General features: G+C 35.8%; 1 protein-coding gene across 5 annotated transcripts in view; it reads right to left on the bottom strand.

Moving 5' to 3' along the window:
- KLHL5 (kelch like family member 5) overlaps positions 1 to 24198 on the bottom strand; it is a 68161-nt gene that overhangs the window by 18341 nt on the left and 25622 nt on the right. For 3 of the 5 annotated variants that reach the window (XM_051789971.1, XM_051789968.1, XM_051789970.1), the window contains 4 exons: positions 19117 to 19302; positions 12281 to 12417; positions 11280 to 11476; positions 3665 to 3877 (listed from right to left, as the gene is read on the bottom strand). In XM_051789971.1, the coding sequence (XP_051645931.1) occupies positions 3665 to 3877; positions 11280 to 11476; positions 12281 to 12417; positions 19117 to 19259 (690 nt within the window). In that variant the 5' untranslated portion in view covers positions 19260 to 19302. The remainder of the gene's footprint in view (positions 1 to 3664; positions 3878 to 11279; positions 11477 to 12280; positions 12418 to 19116; positions 19303 to 24198) is intronic. The other 2 variants (XM_051789972.1, XM_051789969.1) reach the window with 1 other exon arrangement.

Here is a 24198-nt window from a genome sequence, read left to right as displayed (position 1 = left end):
AATATTTTACACAAAGACGTCCACTGCCCAATGTAAAATCTCTGTATTTTTAAGACGGTCATATAAAAAAGAGCAGGGTAAGAATAAACTTCTAATAAACTAAACATTCACATTTTAAGCTAAGCCATTAAATAAATAAAACAATTAAAAAAAATGAAGGCCATTTGATCTTAGTCAGTGATTTAAACTTAATGGTCCAAAGGAAGGAAACAAAATCTCCTCAAGTTCCAGTGCCATGCAGGAATGTTCAAGGAAATGGAATCAGGCTCCCGGTATGTCAGTCAGTTCAACCTCATGCTTACATTCCCAAATCCACCCAATCCATGGGTCTGTAAAAGCTGCTTCAGCACAGGCTGAATATTTAAATATATATTCTATTCCTCACTCTGACAGTGACCCAGATCACGGTGTATCAATTAACACAAGCCTTTGGTAAAAATTTTAGACCAAGGATGCAAGCGAATTTGGCAACTGTTAAATAAATTGGCTTAAATAAAATTCAACTAAATAAAGACTACTAATAAAAGTTCTTAACTTCAAAGGTTCTGGAGTGGTTTGTACTCCATGTTTGTCAGGTTGCAGGGAAAAAAAAATTATTAGTATGGTTAAATGTCATGACTCTAATTATTAGAAGTCTGGACAACTGGCATTGTTCTGAGCTGCATGATGTGGCCTCAGTAAGACAGAAAAAAACAAGTGAAGTCCCCTACTGGAACTTGGCCAGTTGTCAGAACAATGAGAAAAAGGCAGATGCCTCTGAAAATCCCAAATCCAAACACTTTGTGAATATTAGACATGCAAGTCCACAAACCAGAATGAGATGCTATTGTTAGGCTGTTGACAGCCAACCAATAACAGGTACAAAACTGCTGTGACATTAGTCATCAGGAGTACTAAAGGGACTTGCTGTGAAATAGTTGTGCACAATAGGGTGTGAACATCCCTGGCTTAAAGCTGCCTTAGGGCTGAGAAGTAGCAAATATGACAACCATGGTTTGGGAAGAGATACAGGTAAGTACACACTACTAAACCTGAACATCAAATCAACACAAAATATGACAGAAAACAATATTAACACACACACAGACTAAAAAAACCTTTCAAAGCCCTTCACTAGTGACTTTTTGGAAAACTGAGACTTTTGTAGCATTTCTCCACTTGGTTAATGTTCTCACTAATAAAAATAGCTGATGAAAAGTGTTCCCATTGCACATAGTTTAAAAATATACATAAAAAAGAAATCAATTCATTACTATCATCCTAAATCAGACATTGTCACATCACAGCTGCATGCATGAAAACTAATGTTTGTACACAACATGACCAATTCAGACCTCTAATATATTTTTATGATAGACAAGCTGTGTATAATATTTAAAGCAACACTATGTGGGAATGTGAGTTTTGCAATAACAAGATGCAACCTACATTTTCTACAGCTTCTAACCCCCTCAACCTATAAATTAGTTCTCACAGCATAGTCTCAATCTCTGAAAGCAACATTATCTCATTTAAAAAGAAATGCAATCTAACCTGCAGACTCTTGAAACTGAAACTACTATAAATATTCTTCACTCAAAGAACTTGGAATGGGCTTACTGAAATGAAAGCAATTTTTTTCCAAGTTTTATTATCTACATAGCTCCGTCTAGTAAAAGCATTTCTAACAGCATTTATAAATGACATGTTAGCATGAAATCATAGTAACTGTAAACCTGATAAGGAGAAAGGTAATGCAGACACTCAAGTAATAAGAATTTCTGTCTAAAAGAAATCTGAGCCATCTTGTAATTCAGAAATTCCTAAATCATCTTTTTCATTATTTATCAGAGATTATATTTGTCATTTTACAGCTTATGAAGCTGGCAAATATTCATCTTCAACAAAAAGAGACTCACAAATATTTAGGACACTGCTTGCATTAACCAGACAGATGACAGAATGCTGTCTTCAAAGAGATACACAAAACCAAACAATAAAACAATTCATTATAATTTTTTGCTTCCAGTGCTACAGTTTCACAGTATTTCCTGAAGTTTTTTTTTTAAAGTGTATGAATCCAATATTCTTCTCATTTCTGCCTGCAACGTTATTGATTTCAGCAAGTTGCTCAATTTTCTAATTTAATTTCTTTCAAATATATTTAACTCATCAACCATAAAACTAAAAAGCTTTTCAATGTTATATTTGCTGTCAGATCACATGTCATGTGATCATGAAGAAAAAAATGATTCTGAAGACTGTTTTGGGCACTTCAAATTGATTTACTCCATGCACTAACTGTTTCCATATTAAAATCACAGCTTTAACACTTTAATTTGTTAAAGAAAGTAATAATAAAAAGGTAACAGAAAAACCTTGTTTTAGAAATGTAAGTATATATTTGGAGATGAGATGAAAAATTGAACATAAAATAACAAGTGAAATACTGCTTTTGTATTTGATCTTGCTATTTTCCTAATCACTTACTAAGTGGACATAATTTGATTTCAGTACATATTTCTGGGATAAATTCTGTACTTTCAGTTTCTAAAGATGTTTCAATTACTGTCAATTACGTAAGAGGAATACAGCAGAGGTTACTTAGTTATCAATTAATTAAATGTTCAACAAAAGAATTATTTCTTCCCAGTCAACTGGCTTACACTGTATTATGTTTACAGAAAAAGTGAATTACAAAGTCAACCCCAAAACTGAGAAAATCCTACTATTGAATATCTATTAATCAGCATAGAAATAAATACTAAAATGCTTGGTAGCTAATCTTACTATCCAGCAAGATGACATCAGATTAGAGGTAATACACAGAATGTTACACATGTGATTTATCACTATGAATTAATTGAACTACATTTTTGTTAATGAACTTTACTTATTATTTGGGTTCCATAAAAATCCTATTTTCTTCATTTAATACAGCAAATTCTCACTAAACAAACTGAAGACCATAAAGTAAAATCCTTTGACTGTATAGTAAGTGTTAAATATTACTAAAAAAGGTCCAGCAAAGAAAGAGAAGAAAGGAAAAACAAATAAAAATAATTGAACCTAGTTTGCATGCATGCTATCAGATAATGAATACACATGATACTAACAAGAGTAGTTATTCCTACAGGATTAGGAAAACTGTAATTCACTATTCAAACAAACTGAGCCCAAGGCTTCCTCAACATTGTGTGTAAATGTCCAAAAAGGAGAAGTAGTATTGACTGGGAAGAACAAGAAGTACCAAATAATGGCCCATCAAGAGTTAATAGAAGAAAAATCACTCCTAGCAATTTATTCAAATTGCATTTCCTAGCTAAAACTGTATGAAGGAAATGTAGTGAGCCAAAGAAACTGCACAAGTTCCATAAAGAAGAAATTAAAAAAGGTCACACCTTCTAGTGACTAACATTACCGTGATAAGCATTTTTATAGACAAGAGAAGCAACCTTTTGTTAGCAGCTCCACCCCTTCTTGTGTCCTGACTGATCTCAGGTTAGGATCAGAATACACTGCAGTTCACAAACAGACACAAACTATCATGCTAAGTCCTTACATGCAGCTCTAAGAATCCAAATCAATATCAGTTGTATGATTTGCCACTATCAATTTATCTATGTGGTAGGCATTATGCTCACTGTAACTATGGTATAAATTAGAGAGGAACTGAACAATTTACTTGTGGAGCAAGCAGAGGCAGTCTAATGTAAGCCAGGAGTTTACTGAGATCCTTCCTTCTCTGTTCCAAATCATGTCGAACCCACGTAAGTAGTGCATTCAGTATAGTTTCTTCATTAGGAATATTCATGTCATCACTTGCTAAAAGCTTAGCAATTTCAGTGGCTGGCAATAATAGAAATTCCTGGTTTCTAATTACTTCCATGAAGTTTTCCTGAAAAAGAAAAGAATTTTAATACAGGTGATGTGTCATACTTTGAAGACCTACTATATTTTCCCCTCTTTTCCCTCTCTTCATGCTGGTTCTCAGTTGTACCACTGGAGAACTGATCTGGGAGGAGGACCAAAAAAAAAAGTAAAAAAAAAAGTACTGAATTATTTTCACCCCTGATCATTTCCCTAACTCAATCATTCAGTCTCACAGACAGATGTGCTGAAACAACAGAGGGGAAAGGGTATGGACAGAAATGAGCCATGGGTTGTGAGCAGTACTATCTTGGCACTGCAAAGTGAAGAAATACTTTCTGAAGTACAGTTAAAAAGATGCAGCTGGTTCCTGTTGACAATGTAAGATGTTTTGTCAAGCACACAGCACATCATGCTACAACTGGGTACATGTTTTCATTACTGCTAAATGAAACTGTGGCATTAAGTTTTCAGAGGAAGTAACACTAACAATTTTATTGTGATTTAAAATGCATTATTTTAAGTTTATTTTACTATTTTGTAGGATTTATACAGCTGATCTGACTTGTCTGGGGAGCAAAACATACAAAGAATCCACAATATTGCACATGCCTTGCTATATTAACAATATCTAGTTTCAATCTTCTAACTTTCACCCTGTCATTTTCAGCAACAAATCCTTACTTTAAAATAAGAAATTCACAATATGTAACATGTCCTACACTGATATCCCATTATTTCATAATATGAGGACTTGCAGCATATTCTGTAAGGATTCTCATCAACATAGGCAGAAATAGCAGAAGCATGTAGAAACACAATCAGCACCAAGAACTTACAGTGAAAAACCTGAACATAACAGAATAGAGTGAAGTCATGTCTATCCTCTTTCCCCATATACCTTTACAAGGCAGCAAAGCAAAGTAAAAGCAGAAAAGTAAAATCACAACATATGCTTATATTTTGGTAGTTCAAACCCCAGCCAAACACATACTCAAAGCCAAGAGTAACTTCACGACAATAACACAGTATTACAATCAATTCATTAAATGCACTGTTGATTGCTAGAGAGGCAACTAACAGGATGCTGGTTTTGCTCTGCCATCACATGCACCTCCAAAACACCTGGAAAACAAAGCATATTAGATCCAGCAACAGGGAAGTCTGGGGGCCTTATATCAAAATTAGCCTTATTTAGTCTCTTGTTTAATGATTTAAAAATAAAGAATTGCACACTAATGAAAAAACTGTAGATTAGAAGCATGTACATATTGGAAAAAAATAGGACTTATAGGTAAAAAAAAGCGGGAAATTTGGGAGCAGAAGCGGGATCTGCACTGCAGAAGAGGTCTGAATTTAGCATTCAAAATAGCAACAAAAACTACAGTACAGTTTGGCATCGCATATGTAATGGACATCATGACAACAAAGCGAAAGAGTTAACACTTCTTCCTTCTTATTGCTTAGTCTAATCATTTCAAAGCTATACCTCAGTACTCCAAAGATATTGACTAATAAAAAAAAAAGTTGAGTAAAGAGGAAAAAACTAATAAGGAGTAAACAGTCCACCTTACATGAAAGCTAGGTGTATATAAGATGGCTACCAGATGTCTAAGGGGAAGGATCAAAGTGACTCTGCTCTAGGGGTACTTCTGGAGTTGAAATTAGGAAAATAATTGAAAATGTTATCTGTGTACATAATTCTATTCCTGGATAGAATTTGGAAAAGAAAAAATTTACATTTAATATCTGAAAAGCTTTCCCACAGTAGATCCAATTGTCTACATAAAAGCAGTGCTTTCAAGTGGAAACTGAAGTAGATAAGAAGGGAGATAGAATCATCTTTTCTTCTTTAATTAATTTAACAATCTGTATTACAAAATGAAAGTTAAAATGAACAAATACATGAATTAAAAACAGTGAAAGGACTCTACCAATATTCAGTAGCACTACACATGCACTGCTATTTATTTCACTCTGATATTGAATGCCTGGGAGTAAAACTGAAGCTGAGAAGTGATCAAAATTATTTCCAGAGTTTAAACATGCAGTTCATAGGAATTCAGATTCCACTGAGTTAATTTTTTCCACTGGCTGCTTTTTTGTAGATTCTCTGTCCTAGAGAGTACGCAAGCTGGACTGTGCTTTTAGTTTTGCTGAATGAACAGGCAGTGAGCTCTGACAGAGAAAAGCCAACACTTACTACCTTAAACTTTCCATATTGTCTATCCAGATCAAAGAAAGAGGAAGGGGAAAGCACTTGCATGGAAAGTTTCTTTTGTCTCTGAAGGCAACAACAAGTTGATCTTGCATAAGTCAGTCAGGGATCCTCTTTGGAAAGCTTTTCTCCAACTGGATTTCATCACTTCAACAGCTGTTGTGTGTAAAAAGGCTGATTTTCCTTCTTGTTGCTTGCAGACCATTGCTTTCTGATGGGAACAAGTTCAACTTCCTCTTGCTCCCATTCTATTTTTAAAGCAGAGACTCCTTTTGAGTAGAGTAGCAAAGCATTCCACTGGGAATACAGGCACTCTTTGTCCTATGTCTGGGTTTTTTTATAATCAGAATCTGACAATTCCTCTTCCTCTACAGACAGAGATTCTGAAGACAAAAAGGAGGAGCCAGTGTATCTCCTAGCATTCTTAACCTCCTCATTAGCCTTTTCTTTACTTCTTCTTATGGGAACCCTCTGTGGAAGAACAGGATATTTCAGAGAACAAACGGTCTGCAATTTCAACCCCTTGCTTTCTGGTCCTGAAAGTAAACAGTTTCCCAACCCCCAAATTAGCTTCTCAAAGTGCTTGGAAATTTTATCAAAGTAGTAGCCTGAGGTTTATGTATTAGCTAAGACAGGGACATGCAGTCCCCATGTTCAATGCTGTGCACTGCTTATTCACATTATCACCTCAATTTCACTCTTCAACAATTGCAGTGTGAATAATACTGATATTCTTAACCACAGGTCTGCCTTGGACTTGATACAGAGCAAGAAAATATCTGGAGCACATAAAAAAAAAGGTGTTATGATGCTTATTTCTAAATGATACTTAATCCCAGAGTGGGATGCAGTGAGATGGTTAGTCTCTCTCTACACTGTGTCAGAAGGATTAAAACCTTAGTGAGCATCAATACTTTCAGGTTGAGAAGGACTGAGGCTGCCCAACAGGCAGCTCTAACCACAGGGCTCTGCCTAAACTCTGAACCTGGGCAACCAAAAAGCAAGAGGTGCTTGACTCACAAGATCTAAATGAGAACAAACAGTGAATGTAATTTTGTCTGCTGGCTGTTTCAGTCTGCTGGTCAGCTGAGGTATGAATTCACTAAGAACTGAGGAACTGAGCTATCTGACTTCCTGGTAAACTATTAATAGTTAAACAGATGTTAGATACCATCTACTTTGCTTTTAGTCAGCTTTGACTGATGTGTTAAGCAATAAACCAACCTAATGCTTTCAGTGTGCCCAGTGTTCACTTAGAGTACAACTATTGTAGCTTCACTCCTCATTGTGCAGCTTCTGGATTCCAAAACAGGCTGAGTAGCATGCAGAAACCTACTTAGACTTTCCAAGGCAGTAATGATCTATTATGCTAGGCAGGGTTTTCACAAGTAAAAAGAAAGTGAATGAATATTTTGCAAGTCAGATGATTACTGAACAGGGTATTTTGGACAATTTCAGGTGCCTTGTTTTAGGCACTATCACAATCTTTGGTTCTGGCCCTTTGTGGACAAAAGAAATATTTAAATTCCTCCCCTTTTCATGCTCCCTGTTACCAAAAGAAAAAACTATCCTGGTTGTTTCAGGAGAAAAAAGTACAAATTATCCCTCTTCAATTCCTCCTCCCAAGTCATAACTCCATATTGCAATGATTTTTTTGTTACCCCACCCCTGCCTTACAGGAGAAAGCAAGTCTAAGTGTCCCACACCTATTCTTCTGCAAAATACCTAGTTTCTATCCTTGGACTCAATCTGCCACTCTATCCTCTCTAAGTTTTTCTTCTTATAAACATCCATTGGCTGTGCTCAGAAATCACACAAACTCTGAAACTATCTGAATCTGGTAACACTATCACTGATCATGTACTTCTGAAAAGTTCTGATGAAAATTAAAATGGCTTTTCACTCTGCTTTAAGCATGGAAAGATGAGCAACAATGATTACAGAGCTAGGGACTGACTCAGGTACTATCACACATAAAGTTTAGAATGTCTGCTTTTTTTTTTGATTGTAATTCAGAAAGTTAAAATCTGGCTACTGAAGAAGCTACTAACACCTAAGAACACCTCACTACTCACCACACATATTTCGTGTTCTGGAAATAACATAGGCTAGCTTTTCCTCAACTCAGAGCATTAACTTCCCTTTTGTTTACTTTTTTTTTGAAAAGGAGCTATTGGTTTTCATTGAAGGTACACTATCAACTGTTTTGAACAAACAAGATGGCAACAAAGAGGTGTTTCTTTTGACTCTGAAGACAGTGATAAAAATGCACAAAAGGCATTTTGTGCAAGAAGGTTTTACAAATTAAAGCAAACAGACGCACTACTGGCCAGTCTAATAAAATCCATACAATTTATAATTGCATTACCCCAACACTATATACAAACTACAGCAAAACAGGATAACCTTTGTTCAAAAGATACCTTTACCCAGATACATCTCAGGATTCTGTCAATTCTATTTTAAAACTCTGATGCATAAAAATCAGAGTTACTGTTTATATAGCATTAAATCTACTACGGATAACTTCAGTTCATTTCATGTTTCACTTCATGCATCCTGAGGATTTTTTCAAGCTTTAGTTTGTAATGTCAAAAATTGACCTGTTTTGCTAAACTTAAAAATTATTCTTCTCTGAAAAAACAACTTATCAACTGTCAACACAGTAAGCAATAATCTAATGCAACACTTAAGCCCTTTTAGTGTAACAAACATCTACATCTTTAATATGAAAAATGCAGCATTTAAATCCTTCAAATTAATTTTTTTAATCCCTGATGCTAGCCAATGGCTAATGAACATTATTCACACACAGCAAGGCTATTAACAGAAGTAGGCCTAGTGGGATAACTCACTGATTGGTCCTTCAGTTTAAACAAATGCTCATTTCACCTGAATGTCTAGTCTTCATACAAAGAACTATTTTAGTGAAGCAGGTAAGATGATTACCAAATTATCATGTGTCTTAAAAACCTTTAAAACTGAGAAGTTGTTGTAATTGTAGAAAAAGTTACGTGGCAATCAGGTTTTTTTTCCTGTCAAAGGAAAGGAAAACTTATAGAAAATAATATGTATAAATTAAAATTTAAATATTTTGTACTGTTCACTACCTTCTACTACAAGTGCTTTAAAAGAACTGGAAGTATAAACTATTCTCTCTATAGTCTCCCACTGTTCTATGCAGCCCAACACAGCATAAAAATAATTCACTGTTTTAACATACAGAATTTTTCCAGGTACTGCAGGTGCGTTTAACCCTTGCGCTCTAATACTTCTTAATGGAAAGAGCATCAAGTAGCTAGCACTTACTAGTGTTGAACATTTGCTTTTTTTCAAACAGCTTTTAAACAAATGAAATTACTTGGGGATTTATTTTAATTGGAAGATTCAATTGGACTATACATTTCTATGCAGTTTCCATAGCAACATTCATTTCAAACTAAAGAAGCTGCTTCTCTATTACTCATTATTACTAAAATTCAATTTCATGTCTCTGTTGGAACTAAACAACATTAAAAGAGGCCTTGGGAAAAATCCATCTAGCACAACTAATTAGTTCTGAAAATGGCTTTTTAAAATCCACCTAATTTGAATTTCACCCACATCAAAGCCTTAAAAGCAACAATATTGCCACTGAAGTAAACAACGGCCAAAAGGTGCGAAACTATTTTCCTCTGGTCTGAACAAAAGAAAGAGGTGCTGTAAAAGAATGGCTTTTAGAAAGTTCACAGCTGCTATCTGCCATAAATCATGAATTGCCAGTCAGAATAGTAAGACTATAATCCCTAACATTCACTTTTAAAGGTGCATTAGTCTAACAATTATTAGTATTCTGATCTTGGCAGTCCACTTAAAAGAAACATGAGAATAGCACAGACCAAAATATATGATTATTCTGAAAAAAAATAGGTCAGAGGAGGGAGGTTCTGTTTTGGCATATTTTTTTTGTATCACTGCTCACTTAGCATTAATTCTAATATTCCTCAAAGGCATAGGCCACCTTTACCTTTACTGTTCCATCTGTCTGTCTATCTAATTGCAGTGTCCTTATTTTTGTTAGTGCAATAATGAATAGGAACATGTAAGTTACAATCTGCACATTATTTATTGACTTGCTTTGGTAAATTTCAGTGTGTACATGATATTAAATGCATGAGAGATCTGAGGAAGAACATTGTATTGTCTATAAAAAAAAGCAAGCTTTTTTAAATTGTTACACATACTAAACTAATTTAAGCCAAGAAGATATAATTTAAAAAAAAAGTTTTTAAACAAGCAAAACCTAAGGCAGCAAGAGGAAGAGCCGTGGATTTCTCATACCAATTACGAGACACAAATTACAACTCTTGGATCTAAGCCAATATCTTAATGGCAAAGCAATGCCACACCACACAAGCAAATTAAATACTATCTTCATTCCCACACCTCTTATGCAGTATCTACATGCCCTCATTCAGGTCCCAAGAGCTTACACAGGAAAAATTTCATCAAGAAGAGAGTAAAATGCCTCACAAAACTGGAAAGAACTGACTTGCCTTAGAGACAGTTGTCCTGCTTTCTTCTGATAACATTACTAAAATATGCTTGTGAAAATGAAAAAAAAAACATTTTACATTAAAATAAAAGGATGACTATTAAGAAGATGGAGTTTGATTAAGTTGGCAGGTCAGTCTTTCCATAAAAATATAATTGACAAATTTGTATTTAGTCATATACTGCCTAGGCTAAGATTAAATTCTTTGATGTCACCCTGACATCCCACTACTAAGACATAAAGGACAATCCAGAATCTACACTGATGAATGCCCACATTCATACCCCAACTTAGAATGGATTACTCCAGTTCATATGAAAAAACGAACTCTACACTTCCATTCTGTAATGTGTTATTTTGGATTAGATGATGGCAGCTTGCCCACTGCGAACCCTGTAGTTTTTGACTGTCAGAAATAATAACAAGCTTTTGAATTATTTTATTAAATGTCTATCACACAATCCCATTACTGCTACAGGGACCTAAGAATGCTTGACTATTTCTTTCCAACTCTAAACCAGCAACTTTACTGTTATTTTGTCTTTTTTCATCATGGGAACATATGTACATTCTTGTTTGGAAAATGACCAAGGCTTTCCAGGGGAAAAACTTAGTACTTTCTTCAGGAAAACATTCTGTATTTTTCCTTACTAAATAAAGCTGATGATAACAACATACCATAGTGTAATTGTGAGCCACCTTGTGCAAGTCAGTGCAACCCTGTGCATCAGCAAAAGATCGGATTCCAAGGCAATTGGACGGGTGAAGCTGCTTCATTAGGAATTTACAGCATGCTTCTACAACCTGAGAGAGCTGGAGAAGGCAAGCTGTAGACAACAGGCACTCAATGTTATCTTCTTTTAATTCAAGGCGACCTAGTAACATTAAAAAGAAGATTACATTAGTTTGCTCTTATAATTTGTTAAATTCCCTAAAACTCAGGGGCAAAAGAATTATTTACAGGCTATATGAATTATTTTATAATAGAAGGCTTAGTAAACATCACTCTCAGCAACATATAACCAGCTTTTCAGAATTGGTATCTATAAGATGTAAGGAAAGGGAATCCTAATAAAATTCCTTTTTTTGTCAGTCATGATACATTTAAAAGATTCACATAATTTGTGAACTAACTGAATATAGTATTGTCAGAGAAACTATATCCTACCAGGTTGTCTCATTTAAGAGCAATTAGACCTCATTGGGGTCTACAGCTTCCTCATGGTGGGAAGCAGAGGGGCAGGCACTGATCTCTTCTCCGTGGTGACCAGTCACAGGACCCGAGGGAATGGCCTCAAGTTGTGTCAGGGAAGGTTTAGGTTGGATATTAGAAAAAGGTTCTTCCCCCAGAGGGTGGTTGGGCACTGGAACAGGCTCCCCAGGGAAGTGGTCACAGCACCAAGTCTGACAGAGTTCAAGAAGCATTTGGCCAATGCTCTCAGACACATGGTGTGACTTTTGAGGCTGTCCTGTGCAGGGCCAGGAGCTGGACTCGATGATTCCTATGGGTCCCTTCCAACTCAGGATATTCTACCGTTCTTTGAATAATTGTTACTTATTTATAAGGAATTAAATACGTGAATAACAATGTATAAAGAGCTTTTGAAATGTAGTAATGGCCTATAATGCTCACAGGAGTCCAGTTCATTAGATGAAGTTCCCGTTTTCACTTCAATTACCTGTATATGCATATTGAACCAGAGCCCACAATGCATTTGGCTCCACACCTTCCATCTTGATTTCTTCCTGTCTTGCTTCCCTAACATCATTAGTGAACATCGCCGCAAAATAGTCCGAAACAGAGGAGAGAACCAATCTGAGTATGTCATGCAGGAGAAAAGGAGAGAGACAAAGAGGAAAAGAAAAAAACCTTATGTTTGTTACTTTATGATTCATTACTTTGCCCTTTGAAGAAACACTGTAGTGAGAGAAACATTTAAAAATTGACAAAGTGCTCCATGCTCTAGTTCCTCTCTATGAATAATGAAGTACTGATACGAAACCTACATTTGCTACTGAACTAAATTAATTACCCTTTCAAAGCTCAATGATTTTTAATAGCCAACACAGACACAACCCACAACCCTCCCCAAATTGAAAATGGAATATAAACATACATTATAGAAATAAAAAAAATTGAGTTGACTTCTATTTATCTTATGTCAGTTACTTTTTTAAAGGTGAAAAATTACTTACCAGTCCTTTTCAAAGTGCTTTAAAATGCTTTTACTCTTGGTGCACACAGCCCTTTTTAACAATTCAGTATTTTAAGATACTGAATAAGTAAGTAAACACAACAGACATTTCTTTGGATTACTGAGAGTAAAACACTCACTACAAATAACAATGCCACTCAACAAAACATGCAAGAATTTTGATGTCTCAGTGTGTCTTTACAGGACTAGGGTAAGAGAGGAAGGAAATGATGTGCAGCAGGAATATGAAATCTACTGTAACTATTCATGAGGACTGCTGGCCTCTTTCCTAAGAGACCTCCAGGAACAGCCTTGTGGTTTGGATCAATTTTTGTGCTGCAGCAGTTCACTGTTGCCTTGCTCACAGGGAATTCGATATAAATACACTTGGTATATGTAGTGAGCTATGTGAACAGCAAGCCCAAGAACCAAGCCTACTGCAAATACACTAAACAGTTCATATGCATACATTCAATTAATCTAATACTTCAGTCAGTTTATGCTGTGCTGAATCACTATATAAGCATAAGCATGTTAAAATGACAGAGGTCAGGAACCACAAAACAGAGTAAAATTAATTGAAAAGGTGAGCACCAGTGCTTAGGGGAGGATTTGCAGGTACATACACAAAGTCATAAACTACAAAGAACTGACTCTTAGTTAATCAACTGCAAAGTTGTTGACTAATTTCAACTACTTTTTCTTATGGATTTTCTGACCATCGACCATTTGGTCAGGCTTACATTATTCTCTTTCTCTAGCTGCTGAGGCAACAGAGCTGAGTTAGGAGTGTATGGGGAAAAGATTAATTTTATTTTAACACCCTGTATGATTGAAGTCTTGTCAAGAGAAACAAAGTTCTGTTCTTTTAAACAACATATTGTTCTTGAAATGAGATTTATTCTGTGGCTGACTTGCTGAGAAAAATTAGAACTTTCTGTCAAGGTAGGGCCCAGGCATTTTAACCTCAGGTTTAATGACAACTGCAGTTGAATGAAAATACTGCCTCCCAAAGATCTGTAGGAATAAGTTAGAGTACATTTATATAAACAAGGAAGAATTTCTCTAACTGCTTTTGATGCTAGAATGAGATGATATGATCAGATTTCTATGTACAAAATAGCGATTCTCATTGGAAGGAAAACTGATTAGAATATTTTTGCAGGTCCAATGCAGAATTAAAAAAAATAAAAAAGGCAAACCAACCAAATTAAAATATTCACATCTAGCAGTACTGACTTGGAACTTCTATGCCAATAGATCTTGAAAAAGAATGCTTTCTGCGATGAGAAACAAAATGTAGAACTTAATCATACTACAGTTTTGGGTTTGTTTTTTTTTCTTTTTTCTTCCCCCAGCAGTGTAAGTGGCTTAGTTAGCTGCACTATTATTTAGAAAACATCTTGACTGTTCACATCTTAGGAACAGCTGTTGAACAAACGCCAAATCATAAGGCTCCCAACACCTTCTACCAGCTGTTTGATATCAGCAAATTTCTCCCTGTAATTTCCAGACTCAGAGTCCTCCAAAAGAAATGAATACAAACCTAATCCATTTACTATTTTTGCAAACATGTTCAGATCCATGAGGAGGTATTCCTGCTTCAGAGCTTTAAGTGCTTTCCAGAGAGTGACTTGCATATGCCAAAACAGGATGTGCAGCCCAGGAGTAGATTAAGTAGACTGTAATTTGCCAAAGCATAAATTATACTGACAATAATTCTGTAATAATTTCAGCCAAGAAGCATATTCACAATGAAAAGCCTTAGAACAGGCATCCATACTTTTCTCTTAATTCAATTAATTTAGAAAAAAAATTTCCTTCAAAGAAAGAAAGGTGATTAAAAGATACAGTGACAATGCCTCAAGGTGACACTAAAACAGCATAAAAGAAAACAAAGGCAGACTTTCAGCCAACTGGCCTTTTCTTGCCCTATCGTTTTCCCCCTAGTCAATAAAAATCAATTGCTGCTATACTCCTGTGATTTGATACCCCCTTGTTCATTGATCTTTTAATCTCATAGCTACTAACTGATTTTTATTTCAATTAAACTGCATTCCTACAAAGAGATTATACAACATGAAGCAACTAACACCTTCATGTAACTGAAGAATCCCCATTCATATTTGACTTTTGTGCTAAAAAAGCTCTAAAAGAGCTAGGCGACAAGTATGATTTTTTAAAAGAAAATTTGTGCAATGACTATAAAAACACACAAGGACATATTCACCATGTCCTTGTTAAATAGAGACATCGTGGCTCTGTTAGTATTTAACATAAAGAGAATTTTTTTGTTATTTATTAATAATTAAAATTAGCATGTTTTCCATATCAAGATTTCACTGCAAACTATTGATGCTACAAAATACTGCCTTTCCTCAGTTTAGAAACCGTAGAGAGCTATGGGGTTTGTATTCAGAGTTTGTAGTCTTTTTTTCCTCTGAGAGTAATATTTCTTTCAAAATTGTTCCAACTAAAATGCTTACAAAATCAGTATATACTGATATTAAAGACATCTCTTAAGATTACAAAAAACCCAACATAAAAACAACAAGAAAAAGCCTTAATACAGTTGGCATTGTATTGACTGTGGATGTTGAACATATTTACCTTTACTCTCCTTCTCACCTAATTACCAGCTGCTGCTAAATACTCACTTCTGAATAGATAAGATTACAAGAATTAGGCTACTGAATTATATGCAATAAGTTGGCTGCTCTTTTACAGTGCACAGGAAAAACATACAGAAAAAGGAACACATGAATATCAGAATTTTTCATCTAAGAAATGATAAGATGTCTAAACAATTAATCTCTCTAGCAAAACACTCAACAGCTATGTTCTAAATACTGAGTGTATTTAGTATACTCAAAAATCTGAGTGTTTCAGTACATCTTCCTATTCTTACAAGAGATTCCCAGGCTACTGATGTCTTTAATTTCTGTGGTTTGTATTGATCCAAAATTAGAAAGATTCACCATGATGGCTTAACTTATTTTGAAGAGTTTTCCACTGAGAGCCAGTAAAATATGAGTAAGCAGAGTGGCACACTTTAAAAATTGTACTTCTTATTGAAATTGCCACAAGCTGCATCATCTAGACAGTTTTCTAGGTCATCAAAGTAATTTCTATGTAAAATGATGATAGCTGTCAAACCTGGCAATTTACTATCTCCCAACCTATCTCACCTGACAGAACGAACTGAAGCTTCCTAAGATCTGAAAGATAAAAGAGACATTTCCTAGGCAGCTCCTTGTTTGTGGCTGTGTAATAGCTGAAAACAGTCCTAGGGAAGTCACTAATAGTGAATAATTCACTGAAGTTGTAAGGTGATACTGAAGAGTCCATGGTCTTTCAAACAAGCTTCCTAACCCCTAGAGTAAATAAGCTCCCATTTGGCTTCCTTCCTTCAGTCCCATGTCTTTTGTATTTCCACCTTTCAGACAGACAGTGGCTCTGCACAGATGCTCAGATTGCTGGTTAAAGGGTGTGGAGCAGGCCTTAAAGCCCCTCTGGCCAGGAATTTACACACACCTCCCTTTTCTTGCTGAATGTTCTTATCAGTAGGTTATTACCAAACAAAACAAACTTTTATTATGGATATAGCAGTTAGCTAAATGTAATAAAGAGGAATATAATAAATTACAGACATCTGAATTTGCAGTGGACACAGAATAAATTCCTGCTATGAAAAGCCTAACTAAATTAATTAAATTAAAGTATGCAAAATTTCTTTAGGAAACTGCAGAGTAAAGGTGTGGGAATATAATGCATTTCTTCCTAGTGGAGAAGTGTCTCCTTTCCTACTTGCTTCTTGACCTCCTAAATAGATGCTTAGCTATAATTTCAGCACAGAATGAGCAGATAAACAGTCTTGGAACAGTAGAGAATGCCATATTCAGAAAAATCATGACTACGTGTGATGCTGTTATTTTGTAGTAGACTCATAGCCTGAATTCTTTGAATAGATACAAATCAAAACCTCTCAGAATTTCACAGTAATGTATTATTACTATTACAGACATCAAACTCACTTCTTTCTCTAAAAACATACATCACGCACCTCAGAACATTCATTAAATGTAGAAACCGACAATTAAAAAAAAAACCACCAGGAATTATTAAAAATATCATGTTCAAACCAGGAAATCTGAAAACTCCTCTCTACATATGTGTGATTAATATTAATTAAAAATGTTATTTCTTACTAACTCTACGTGACCACATACTAAGAAAAACTCTTATCTTTCTTACAAAAAAGAAAGGGAAAAAAAGCTGTCCAGTGTAAGTGAACTTTCTGTTTTATTACATATCTTAGAATGCCAAGTCATTAATCTAATATCTATTAAATACAGCTTTTGTTGCTTCTTAAGTCTCAAGACAAAATAATCACTAGTGTCTTGAAATGCAGTGACTGATCCAGCCTGCAGTCAATACTAAAGAAGTCAGAACTTGGATGCAGGCAGCAAAAAAACACAACAGAATTTTTTTCTTATAACATAAACTACTACAAGTACAGAAAGGCAGTCGTCTTACTGAATTTCTATAAAATTCTGAACCAAATTTAAGATTTCTGTCTTTATCTTTCCCACTATGGAAAAGTTCAGTTTTCAGTGAGGTACTTGTGATCTACTGGGATTAAGACTGTAGTTATTACTGTGTTTCTCTGTGAAAACAAAACAGTAAAAAACTTATTATGCAAAAGGCAATGCTTCTTTCTAAGTTGCTCCAAAGTTATAAAGTGAACAAAAGACAACCATAAGCATCCCACCTCCTGCTACAAGCATGAGGTATGCTTCTTTGGCTCTAACTTTCATGCATATCTAAAACACAATATCCCAACTACAGAAAGATGTTTCTCCTCAGAAGAGAAGACTAGAGCAAATAACAGGTGGTAGCATATACCTAATGCACTACTAAAATAGATACAGTAGCAGAAACTGGAGAAGTGAAATGAGTTCTCTAGATAAATGAGAAACAGGTATGAACCACATTAAAAGGGCTTTTTAGCATGTTGTCTTTCTGTTTATCTCCTTGCAAATAAAATCTTCCAGTCTTTACAAGATATTCACAGTTGTCCTCTGCACCCTTTCTACGCTTTTTTAATGATTACATAAACCATACTCGAAATGTGTACTGCAAAGGGGTTGCCTTGGACACACAAGGAAGTAAAATGATTTTCTTATTATAATCACTATTTTTCCCTGTTTACAGCACTCCAAAGCTCTTCAACCCTAAATTGCTTGATCATGTGCCTACTAGGGGTGTGTGCATTCTGTTTTCATCTGATTCACTCACTCCACAGGGACAATGCAGCTTTGCAACTAATTTGAACACTGCATAAAATTTAGTCTCTGAGCGCAACAGCAAGTTATGCTAAAATTGCCTCTCTGCTCCTCAAGTCAGTTCCCAACCCCATGCTATCATTCCCTCAGTTGTGTTAGCACAACAATGTGGATAATATCCAAATAAAGCAGAAATCTGGCTTTTAAAGAAAAATACCATCCCCAAACCAGCAACCTCTTCCCATCCTTTTATCATTATTACAGTATTAAGTTGTAGTTTCACTGTGGGAGTAGGAATGAGTAATGGAAAACAGGAATGCTTTAGGATGCTACTCCTGTTGTAGACCTCAGCTTCGGAAACCACAGCTTAATTATACCTAGGTTCCTGTTTGAACTATTAATACTGTGCACAAAATACTGTAATGTGCTTCAGTTACTCATACCTGTGTTTCACAATCTTCGGTATTTTTCTAGCTTTTAAGTGGCATGCTACATGATCCCTTAACTACACAGATGACAGATATGGTAATGTTCAATCTAATTTAGACATCTAATACTGCCAGTGTTCAGCAGTATTCAGGACTCTTCTTATTATGGCAGCAAAAAAACTTTATGTGGACAGAAGACTGTCCTTATTGCTAATTATGACTCCAACAACATAATTATTAGTACAAAGAAAAAACAAAATCTAAGAAAAAAATTTTACATCATTCTATGGTGCAGAAACTACTAGAACTTACAATATGCTGGCAGTGTATTTGGGACTTTTGAGAGTTTAATTTTGTATGCAAATATCTTAAGTATACTTGAAGAAAAAAGAAGAACGTGAAATTACAATTATTTTTGATTCTATATCACATACAACAGACAAATTAACTTTTAGGTTCCAAGTAAATGTTAAAAAACCCATATGCATGTTTAAAGTGTTCTAAATTGTTTAGAATATTCTGACTTTTTTAAAACAAAACATAGGACGCACTTTGAAGGTGCATTTGTAAACAATTATGAAGTTACTTCAAATTATAATAAACTTACCTGTGAGCTGGAATTCTACGATCACCAGCAACTAACACCACATCACATAGCTGCTTGTGTCTAAGATAATTCTCCATCTTCTTAAAAGTTTGTTCAGCGTGGTTGAGAGCCTGAAAAAATTCATCTGAGGTACAGGGCTCCATAGTTTGACAAGATGATAAGGTATGACTGCTGTTGGAGTTCCTGCTGAAGACAATAACAGAAATCTTAGTTCACACAATATTAAGGTGAAATTTTATCTACAAAGGATAAAATAAAAATCACATTTGATTTTAAAATTGATGTGCGTGATTTGTTTTAATATATATTCCCTTGCTATTTTTTCTTCATACTCATACTTTCTCCCTCCAAACCTAATCTAAACTCTTGTGGAAAAGGTATGATCATTTACTGTTGTACTCTTCAACTAACAGACACAGAGAGATCGGCCCCAAAATTGTACCTATAGTGCTGTCATGGTTGAGGAAGAACATCTACCAAGACCCTACAAACTGAAAAAACAATGGAAGGATGGCAATAAGGAACCAAACCTTTCCCTGCCACATACATTAAAGTCTTGCTTCACATTCAGCCTAAGGTGGCTGGAACAAAACTCAGCATATGGAGCTGGTAAAAGCATGTGGGCATGTGGGGGAAAAAACCCACAAAGAAACACACTGATATACCACTACTCCCATTGCATGAACCCTTGTGTCTGATGTGAGATCTAGCACAGTAGAAGCCAACACAAGGGAAAAGTGAGGGTGGATGAAGAGAAAAATTATTCCTGTCCATACACACAGCAGTTTGGGAGAAAAGAGGAACAAAGAAAACGTAAAAGGAATGCAAGGGCCTAGGAGATAAAGAAGATGAGTCCTAATTATGTACCTGTGGAAAACACATTTTCTTGCTCACTGTTCTTTAACTGACTACTACTTAGTTTTCCACAATGCAGGCAGCTTATAGAATACTCTGGACCTACCTTAATATTTGGAAGGATGTGAATTCATAAGACCTGCATCCAGACCCCTGCTTTTACAAAGATGTCATGGATTTACCATGTTCAGGTTAAATCTACCAAGTGACTTATCTCACTCCTCAGCATAGGACATTAGTTTCAAGGCAGAGCTTCTTAAAACCAAACTCTATATTTTCAGCAGAAGATTTTCTGTAAAGCGGAGCTTTTTGTTTGGGGTTTGTTGTATGTTTTGGTTTTGGGTTTTTTTGCATGTGCCCAAATAGCTAAAAAGGTCAAGCAGTTTGGTACTTCATTCAAAGCTAAATCTAGCAATGGATCAGAAATGAGATACCTGCCTACCTACTTCTCTTGGAGGACTCAATCTTAAATGTTCTTGCTGAAGCTGTGGTTAGCCATTTATTAAAGATGTGTCAACTTTCTCTCCCTTCCACATCCCCCATGAGTCATTTGTTCTGCTCTACTACCGGCCCTGTAGCAAGCTGGAACAAGTATTCTTTGTGGCCATTTTAGAAACTGAATCACGGAACTCATATACGTGAAACATGTAACTATGTAACCATGGAAAACATTATACCAGCAGAGTGGGTGGCATTCTCAAGTGAATGAGCACAAAGTACTCAGGGAAAGCCACTCTTAAACCAGCAACCTTGCAAAAAACCCAAACCAAACCCAACAACAAAGAAAAAGCCCAACCCACAACAAAACCAAAACCAAAACAAAAAAAACCCAGAAGTGGAAAGAACAGGCTGCTTAGGAAATCCTTGTTCTTTATCTCCCTATCACAATTTAGCACGCTCTCAATTGCGCTTTTCTTGGTTTGTTTGTTTGAACTATATTTTAACCCAGATTCCTCAAAGTAACCCAATTAATAATGATTTTTAAAAAATTACATGCTATCAGGGATTTGATTTGCATTACAACCTCGTGAAATGTTGTGCAGATAGAATGGAAGATGCGACAAAGGAAAAAACTTTCTAAGCCAGCACTTTGCCGGATCACACCCTCACTGGAGCTATTGCCAGCCTCAAGACTGCACACATGTATATTCTGCACAGAACTCAGTCACCACTCTTGTTCAATAAGAAAAAATAATTGCAGTGGGGTTTATTTTCCGCTACCCACAATAAAGCACTTATTCACGACATAACAGAGCTACGCTTAGTTGTCCCCCTCATCTAAAGAAGTTTATATCTGTCTGCTAGCTAGTAACTTAAAAACCATTTTCCATAAGGAAGGAACATGAAAAGGAAAGAAATATTAAGGTTCAGTGGTCCACAAAGAGAACATGAAAGAGACAGTCTAAAGTTCAGATATTTGCAAAAAGGCAAAGATAAAGCTTCAAGAGCTTCATCTGAATGACTGGTTATGAGAAATTCAAATGCCCTTCCTTCCCCAAACTGTTTTCTGCATCTTTTTCCCAGTTCCATTTGCCACAGCCATGACAGCCTGGGAGAATACACAAGCAAGGAAAGAATAGAGGAAGGGAAGGACTTGCTTTTCTCTCTCCCAGGAGCAATGTTGAAATGCCTTCCAAAATTTTTGGCCTACATCCCTTCCACCTAGAAGGAGGAAAGCTGGATATCTAATGCTGACCCATGAATGCCATGCTCAGAGCAAACACCCGACTGCAAGGTCCTGCAGCTCTGAGTATCAAGGCAGGTGTGCTCCTTTTGGATTTGGCTCTTGACTCAAATTTATCTTTTAGTATGAATTTCCCTTTCCATAGACTAGAGGTACTGCTACTTCTGCACACCTCACACATACTAAGAAAATTACATTGAAAACTTGAAGATGTCAGCACATGAGTTAAGTGTATTAATGAACCCTTTCTGCATATTCCATTAAAATTCAGATTTAAGATAGTATTTTTAACACATTAAGTAGAAATATTATTGTGAGTATCTTAGAACATTACTCAGTAGGGTTTCCCTTTTTATTCTCAAACATCAATCACGCTTCTCTTGGTCTTTGGTTTTTCCCCTCCATTTATGTCAAAAAGATCCTATCTAGAACTGATCAGTTTTTATTAAGCATGGTACAATTTCAGGATTGGGGTGTTGGTCTGTATCAGCAATAGTGTGGCCAGCAGCACTGGGGAAGTGATTGTCCCTCTGTACTCCGCACTGGTGAGTCCGCACCTTGAATCCTGTTCTGGGCCCCTCACTACAAGAAAGTCATTGAGATGCTGGAACATGAGAAGGGCAACAGTGTTGGTTAAGGGTCAGGAGCATAAACTCTGGGGAGCAGCTGAAGGAGCTGGGGTTGATTAGCCTGGAGAAAAGGAGGCTCAGGAGAGACCTTACTGCTTTTCAAGCAATAGGACAAGAGCAAATGGCCTCACGTTGCACCAGGAGAGGTTAGATTAGATATTAGGAAAACCTTCTTCAACGAAAGAGTGGTCAGGCATTGGAACAGGCTGCTCACTGAAGTGGTGAAATCACCATCCCTTGAAGTGTTCAAAAAAAGTGCAGATGTAGTATTTTGGGACATGGTTCCATGGTGGACATGGCAGTATTCTTTAATGGTTGGACTCTATGATCTTAGAGGTCTTTTCCAACCTTAATGATTCTATGATTCTATATAAGTTACTCTAAGGACAGTATCTTTCCCATGCTAACTACATATTTTACCATCCTGGTGACGAACATTAATCTACGAAAGATGTTAGCTTTCTTCAACTTCTCTGCCTAATAAAGAACATATAACAGTATGTCTTTTGAAATGAAAATTTTGTATACTCCATGCTATAAACTCTTCAATTTTTAAAGGATTTTATCTCTTGAAGTAGGATGTTTGGAAGAAAGAGCTCAGCCCAATATTAACGGCTCACTGCAAAGTAATGAAACAATTAAATGGGCTGAAAAAATGGCAATAAGCAAGTTTCAAAAGTAAAAGCAAATACAATGATGACAACTGGAGAGCTGAATTCACGCCTCTCCCTCTACTGTTGTTTCAGCTTTGTTCTAGCTTAAACAAAACCACAAACACAGATTTCAACATAAAAACAAACCAAACCACAACATATACAAGCCTTCTTTCCTCCAACTTTCACTAAACTCTCTCTCAAAAAGAGAGTGTTTCTTCTATTAACAGGATTTGTTATTTTAATAATTTTAAAGCATTGATATTAATTTTAAAGGAGGAGTTGCAATGGTTATTTTATAACAAATATTCATTAACAACCTAAGATTTTCAGTAAGTATTAACCTTGGCTATAACAAAGGTTGTAAAACTTTTTTCAACCATTTTATTTCATGCATTTCAAATTATTTTAGGAAGGCATCTTTTAAGTTAAAATCTCCATGCTTGTCTTTGAAATAAAAATGAAGCAATAAAGACTTCATTATGACTAAGAAAAGAATCAATTACACATTTCAAACCATTCATTTTAGAATGGAGATAGAGAAACAAAAATTTGAAATTAATTTTAACTTTTTTTCTGAAAAATTGCATACAATTTGTCTGAAAAAAAATCTCTGAAAACTATGCATAAATTCACTCATATTTAAAACTGTTCTTTTGCCATGATCAGTTGACCTAATTTAACATCATCTCTACCTCTTACTGCAAGGTAAGAGTGACAAGTTTAGATCAAGGTATGTGGTACAGATGCTGACCTTATATATAACTACTACCTTGCTTCTTCTAAGCTTTTGCACCAAGTAACAGTTTATTTCTTTGCATTATTAAGTCACATTTCTTTTAACAGAAGAGACATTGAAGTGCAGCTGGTTACTAGAGCCTTGACCGGATAAAGGAGTCAGGGAGCATTACAATGGGATTTCTATCCGCAAAATCTTGATGGAGAAAATACCCTAGTTCATCCTACTATTTGTACTCAACTGGCTGGTTCACAGAATCAACAAGGGAAGTCTGTTTTTCAAAACATTTCTATGCTCTGTCTCCTTTTCCCACTCTATCCCCCACCACAAGTCTAGTTCTCCTTTCCCCTCAATTCCTTAAGGCATTGCCTCACTAGGCAAGAGACAGCAAATAATGTGACTACTGGGAAGCTGTGCTGTAGCAGAGGAATTCTGCCCTTTCTCAGGGAAGGCAATAAGCTGGGTTTCTCTCCATTAACAAGCTGCCATTTGCGAGGAGTGACATTATCTTTGAGACTTCTG

Source organism: Manacus candei, unplaced genomic scaffold (assembly GCF_025592945.1).
Source record: "Manacus candei isolate 608988 ecotype Guabito, Panama unplaced genomic scaffold, ASM2559294v1 h1tg000028l, whole genome shotgun sequence".
Taxonomy (NCBI): Eukaryota; Metazoa; Chordata; class Aves; order Passeriformes; family Pipridae; genus Manacus; species Manacus candei.
Note: the sequence above shows the minus strand (reverse complement) of the source record. Positions and strands in the feature narration are given on the sequence as shown.